The sequence below is a fragment of the Meriones unguiculatus genome, chromosome 10, assembly GCF_030254825.1.
Source record: "Meriones unguiculatus strain TT.TT164.6M chromosome 10, Bangor_MerUng_6.1, whole genome shotgun sequence".
Classification (NCBI taxonomy): domain Eukaryota; kingdom Metazoa; phylum Chordata; class Mammalia; order Rodentia; family Muridae; genus Meriones; species Meriones unguiculatus.
In genome coordinates, this window is record NC_083358.1 from 89,210,751 (window position 1) to 89,217,881 (window position 7,131).

At 42.7% G+C, this 7,131-nt stretch overlaps 1 protein-coding gene across 1 annotated transcript in view; it reads right to left on the bottom strand.

Annotated features, from left to right (window-relative positions):
- The window catches only part of Sass6 (SAS-6 centriolar assembly protein), a 30,440-nt gene extending 23,389 nt beyond the window's left edge, over window positions 1–7,051 (bottom strand). Inside the window, exon 1 of the mRNA XM_021642710.2 lies at window positions 6,866–7,051. Coding sequence (XP_021498385.1) covers window positions 6,866–6,930 — 65 coding nt within the window. The 5' untranslated portion in view covers window positions 6,931–7,051. The remainder of the gene's footprint in view (window positions 1–6,865) is intronic.
- Between the last annotated feature and the right edge of the window lie 80 nt (window positions 7,052–7,131).

Genomic DNA, 7,131 nt, shown 5'->3' on the forward strand with positions numbered 1-7,131 from the left:
CACAATTAATAAAAATAAAATTAGTGAAAAATATCTATGCATCTCAAAACTATTCTGCTAAATTCAGTAACAATGGCCTTTCTCTGATATGTGTGTGGGCAGGGAGGATTTAACAAATTTGTGGTGCTTTAAATATTAATGGCCCCAGAGGCTCATATGTTCGAATACTTGCTGCCAAGCTGGTGGGAGATTGAGAAGGATCAAATGTGGCCTTTGGGGAGGAGTCTGTCCCTGGGGGAGAGGTGTTGAAGTTTCAAAGGACTCAGACCATTCGTTTCCAGTATGGTCTGTCTCTTGCTAGCTCTCAGATGCTGCTTCAGCAACCTGGTACCTCCACTCTGCCGCTCTGCCACTCTGCTGTCATGGACACTAACTCTGAAATTTAAGCCTAAAAGAAGCCATTTATCTCTTCTATATGTTACCTTGGTCACGGCCTCTTATTACAGCAATAAAAAAGCAACTAAAACAAAACTGCATCTGTTCAAGTTTACATTTTTCTAAACTTTGGTTTAAGCCTTTTCCAAATTCTACTTATCTACAACAGACGTAAAAAGGACTGACAGGGCAACTGACAACTATGAGAAAAGTGTGGACAGCTGGGCAAGACTCAGATGCTAAGACCTTTTTCTTGGGCTTGGATTAATAATCTATATTGCTTCCAAATGGGTCATTTTAGTTAATTTTTTGTTTGTTTGGTTTTTTTTTGTTTGTTTGTTTTGCTTTGCTTTGTTTTTGAGACAGGGTATTTCTAGGCAGTCCTGGCTGTCCTGGAACTCTCTATGTAGACCAGGCTGTCCTGAAATTCACAGAGATCCAACTGCCTCTGCCTCCTAAGTACTAGGACTAAAGTTGTGTGCCATCATGCCTGGTTTAGTTAAATTTCTTATTATTATGTATTGTATAAAGGAATCTTAATCCAGGACATGGTTGCTCTGGCAAAAGGTCATATCCAAAGACCTAGGTCTGTGTGATCTGGCTAGAATATAGTAACACCTTTAATCCCAGGAAACAGAGGCAAGCAGATACCTGAGTTCAAGGCCAACCTGGTTTTCAGGTAAAGAAAAGTTTAGGTCCAGGTGAAGCAAGTTTCAGGTAAAGAGAAGTTTAGGTCCAGGTGTGGTGGTATACTACTTTAATCCCAGCACTCAGGAGACAGAGGCTTGCAGGTCTCTAAATTCTAGTCAGTTCTGTTTAGGCGGTTTGGTTATGAGTGAGTTGAGAAGCAGAACAATTCATTCAAAGGCAAAGAGAGAATCCAGATTGAATCAGTCAACTAGGAGAGGAGTTTGAGCCAGAACAGCTGAGTTGATCCAGCCAGCCAGAGTTCAGAAAGGGTGAGTTTATTCAAAAGTCTCAGGGGCTAATAGACCTAAATAAGATTGTACAGAGGCTAGAGGCTTCCAGGACTAGGCCCATGTTAGCAGACGGAGGCCATAAGCCTCAGAGACAATTGGTCAGGCATATAAAAGTTATTTTTACATAATCAGCATATAAAAGTTATTTCAATAATTAGATGTTGTATCTCAGTCCATGAAGAAGCTGAATGCATCACCCCTACCTCCTAGCTGAAAAGCGGCAGTTGTCTATGCATAAAACAGATGTGAGCTTTTGTTATCCTTGTTCAAGTGTTTTTGTGGTGCTGGGATGAAAGCTGGAGGCTTATGCATGCTAGACACTCTGCCCTGGGTTACACTGTCAATCTAGTGTCTAGAACAATGTATGTGAAGCAGAGTGGAGCAGTACTCCAACTTCACTTATGCTCTTTATGAAAGAACACACTCCAGTTTCCTCCTAACTTATAACATAAATGGGATCTAATACACAGAAGTTTTTTTTTTCATCTTTACGGTATTTTTTTGGTACATAGTGCTATTTGCTATAGTGATATCTAAATTGACATTTAATTTTCATTGTGTTTTACAGCTTGAAGTCCTATACTTTACAACTTCAAACAAAAAATTAAAGAATCAACAGTTTAATAAAAGTGCCTAAAACTAGCCAGTTATGGTGGTACATGCCTTTAATCCCAGCACTTGGGGAGGTAGAGGCAAGTGGATCGCCCGTGAGTGTGAGTCTAGAACAACCCTGTCTTGAAAAATCAAAAGGAAAAAAAAACAAAACAACCTATACACACACACACACACATACATATAACATATATATATATGAGAAAACACACATTAAAAACCAAAGAGAAATAAAACGCCCTTTACCTAAGCCTAAGAGAATTCTTTGACTATGACAACTCCACTAACACAACACCGTTGCACACATTCAAAGAACCTACATGGATTAGATGTGGAGAGGAAACTTGAGGAAGGCCCTAACCTAAACATATTCCCCATATTTACTTTAAACACACATAGAGCCAGGCAGTGGTGGTGCACACCTTTGATCCCAGCACTTAGGAGGCAGAGGCAGGCAGATCTTTGTTGAGTTCGCGGCCAGCCTGGTCTACAGAGCAAGTTCCAGGACAGGAAGGGAAAAAAACAAAAAAGCCCTTAGAAATACGTTGTAGAAAAATCTGAGATTGCAGATATATTATCTCACACCACAAATCTTATTTTTCTTTATTAGAAAGATTCAAGATATAAGAGCAGGAAAACAAAATAAAATCCCACCCTTAAACATTGTTTGTGACCTGGCAACACCCTTCAGGCCAGTCAGAGAGAGCAGGTTGGTTTATTTATTTTCAAATAAACATCTTAAACATTAGACAGCAGATCTGGATTTCAGCCCATTGCTATCGTCCAGAAGCTGTGACCTCATTACACTCTCAGTGCAAACAAATCAAAGCTCCTGTAAGCTAGGTACTCTGCTGGGTGCTAAGGGTACAAACAGAAACAAACATGGTTCACGTCCTCAAAACCAAGGTGGACTAAGCTGACTCTTTTGATTGTTTTAGGGCTTCTCTTCACGTTCTAAAGAAAAAGAACTCCTAATATCTACTGAGTGTAGCTACACTGTTGGATACCTATCAGGCTGTGGGTGTGTGTCACCCCACTCAACAATAATCTAAGTGATTATCTCCCTTACAGAGGAAGAACCTAAGACACACTACACAAAGCCCAAATCTGAACTCATCTCTTCCCTACCTAATAAGTGATTAATGACAATTAATTTCAACTTAGGCACCTACTTGTTGTTGTTTTGAGTTTTGAGACAGGCTCACTATGTAGCTCTGGCTGTCCTGGACCTCACTATGTAGACCAGACTGGCCACAAACTCATAGACAGTCACCAGCCTCTACCTCCTGAAAGCTGGAATTAAAGGCCTGTGCCACCATACCTGGCATCTTGGGCAACTTTAAAAGATCCTTGTTGTGAAGGGATTTAAGCTATACCTTGGGGAGGGGGCTGGGGAAATGGCCACCGTCAGAAGTAAAGTGTCTGACACACACACACACAGGAGGATCTGAACTTGGATCCCCAGCACCCACGTTAAAAGCCAGGTGTGGAATGGAGAGACAGCGAAATGGAGAAACAGTTAAAAGCATGTACTTGTTCTCTGAGGACCAGAGTTGGTATGCCAGCACCCACATCAAGCAGCTCACAAAGGCCTGTAACTCCAGTTCCAAAGAACCTGACATCCGCTCCTCTTTTCCGGCACACGATGGGCACATGCAGGGACACACAAACACAGGAGAGAGACACACACAGGCCCTGGAAGTCATGAAAGAGCGAACATCTGAAGTAGCGGGAACATCAGGACTGGGGCAACGGTAGGGAGAAGACAAAGCATTAAGAGGGGCTGAGTTCTTATGGGACTACAGGGGAGTGTAGGGGTCAAAACCAAAGAGCAGGTGCTTATCCAATCCTGGGTTAAAGCTCTCACCACTTTCTTCCAGGTAGGGTTCACCAATAGTTACACTGTCTTCTAACCACTGCCTTCCCCTCCTCTATGCCTTTATTATACTACTTATACTTTATTAATCACACTTTAATAGTAACGAATACTTGTTTGGGGAATGCGTAATATATACTAGTCACTATTTTAAGCACTTTGTATGTATTAAATAATCTCAACTTCAATAACAATGATTCTGAATTTAAACATGAGACCAAAAAAGTGAGATATATTGTATAAGAGTGGAGCTGGGGGTGTAGCACAGTGGCACAGTCTCAGAGTGTGTTGCAGTGACACAGGAGGCAGAACAGGAATTAACAAACCCAAGCAATCTAGCTCCCGACCTAGACTTCTAACCTGGGTTGTACTGCTTCTCCAAGAGAAAATAGTCTCAGTTCTGAGGGTGTGAGCTCCCTGAGAACCACAACTGTAAGTGTTGTTGGTTTTGTTGTTGTTGCTGCAAGTGAAGGAAAGGAAGCTTTACAGCTTCGGCACTGAGGATAGTTCTTGGTACATAGTAGGTATTTGAAAATATCTGCTGGGGTAAACTGGTCTTGAATAGTTGACTAAACAATCTAGCCTGTTCTTCCTATAGGTCAGGGGTTACCAAAATTATTCTGTAAGAGGCTAGAAACCACACATTTTAGACTTTGAAAACTATATAGAGCAGCAGTTTTCAACCTGTGAGTGGCTACCCTAATGAGGGTTAAAAAATGACCCTTTCACAGGGTCACCTGAGACCATCAGAAAACACAGATATTCACATTAAGATTTATAACAGTAGCGAAATTACAGTTATGAAGTAGCAACAAAAGTAATTTTATGGTTGGGGGATCACCACAACATGAGGATCTGTATTAAAGGGCTGCAGCGTTAGGTTCAGAACCACTGCTATAGAGTCTGTCACAATTGTGTTGCCCCTCCCTCTTACTGTCGGAGGATACACACACACTCTACCATAAAGACCATGAAGCTACATTCCAACCATTGCCCTCACTGAAGCCCCTTGTGTAGAATCACAAATAAGGATGGCTGTGTTCCATTAAAATTTGATTTATGAATAGCTGGTTGATACTTGCCACAGGTGATAGGAATACCAGGTTTCTAAACAAGAAAAAGTTTTAAAGTTGAAATTGTGTTCTAACATGATTAACTCTGATTAACATGATTAACTTATGAGTAACTCTTCTTCTGTGTTGAAGAAGAGTTGGGTGAGTCAAGCTTGGAATCACAAGGAATGGCCCATATTGCCCAACAGAAACAAAACAAAAGCCACAAATGAGAGCCAAGTATGTCATTTTAAACTGTCCAGAAGTCACATTTTTAAAAAGCCACATTTTTTAAGAATAGAGTAATAACTGCTCAGTTATTGTGTTGTGAAGCTTATTATTAAACAAATATAAAAGAATCTCAATTATTTGTGATAGTGGATTAAGAGAGAAACTGAGAAACAAACACCTTTTTGTAAAAATAACATTAGTTATTTTTCCAGACCTACATGGTGGCTCACAACTGTTTCTAACTCTTGTTAGAAAATAAAATTAATTTGAATACATTTAACCCAACATAGCCTAAATATAGCTGTAACAGATAATCAACATGAAATTGAAATTTTATTATTATTATTATTATTATTATTACATTCTTGCTCCTAGCATGTCTTCAAAATCTAATGAGGCCTGAGGTGGTGGCCCACGCCTTTAATCCCAGACTAAGGAGGTAGAGGCAGGTGGATCTCTTTGAGTTCAAGCCAGCCTTGTCTACATCTACAGAGTGAGTTCCAGGACAGCCAAGGCTACACAGAGAAACACTGTCTCGAAGAACAAAACAAAAATCTAGTGTGAATTTTACACTTAAGAGACATGAGTTTGGATGAGCACACATAACTGTACGTGGCTAATAGCCACTACACTGGACGGTACAGAATAATCACCAATTAGAGGGTGAGGGGCATAGATCGGTAATAGAGTACATTAAGTAAGGGCATAAGTTCAATTGCCAAAGTCAAGCAAACAAGACAATTAAAATAACCTACAGATTCCTACATTCGGCTGATGTTTTCAGTCCACTCCTCTGACTACTTGCGGGCTGATACTGGACCTAATTCTAAATCGTGTACCACGGTTTAACAGTCCGGCAACTCAATAAATCAGTGTCTTCACTTCTTTTTCCACGCAACATTTCTTCACCGTTCAGATTCTCCAAACATTTTCCCACCCGGTCTTAACTGCAATTGTATGGTTAGGCAGGCAGGCAGGCGGGTTAAATCGGTTTTACAAATGAGAAAAATTAATGTTCACAGACACTAAATAACAGCTAAAAAAATTACTTGGCAAAAGAGGGAAAATCAGATCTGACTTCTAATCTATTTGAGCTGTAATAGCATCACCTGTGGTTAATTATTGCAGGTTTGCGTTTATCTGTGAGATGGGTTTACCGTACTGTAAACACTGTGAAGACCCCGGTCCAACGGGTTGACAGTATTTACTTAATGAACAGAGTTCCTGATTTTCTAGTGTTTGGGGGTGGTTAGATGGGTCTTTGTTTTCTAACTGACGTGCGGTAAAGCTGAAGTCTTATCACTGCCACTGAAATTGTTTTTTAGTTCAAGTTGTGAAAGCTTCATTCCCAATAGCCTTCAAAGGAGGGCAGGAGCGAGGGGCTGGGCGGCCTGAGTTCCAGGGCGGACGGTTCCCTGAGGGCGCCGCAAAGCTCCGCAGAAGCGAACCGGAGAGGTCGCGAGCCCACGCCCAGACAGCGCAGGCTGCGCTCGGCCCCGCGCAGGGCCGCAGCCGGGAGGGAAGCCGGCTTCCCACTTCCTCCTTCCCTTCCCTGCGTCCCCTCCGCAACGGCCGGCCCAGCCGCAGCCGAAAGCAGCCACTAGGCCTCCGCGGGGCCCCTTCCCGCGTCCCGGGGTGTCATCCGACCCAGAGCCGCGGGCCGAGCCCCGCAGAACCCAGCCGCCATCTTCCCCCACCGGCGCGACCCCAACCGCCACCCGCCGGTACCGGGCGCTCACCTCTCCTCGCAGTCTTTGCATTTCACTTGCAATGGAACGAGTTGCTGGAACAGAACCTGGCTCATGTCGGACCGCTGCCCCGTAGGGTGTGCAAAAAAAAAAAAAAAAAATGCCCTATAGGCTTGACCCTCGGTACCAGCTTACAAGAACTCCCGGTCCTGACAGAGTTTGAGTTTGGCGCTCAGCTCCCGCGGAGGAGGAGGGGAAATGAGAAACAGAGGGAACGAAGGAAGTTTGGACCTCGTCAGCCACCATCACCTTCTTCC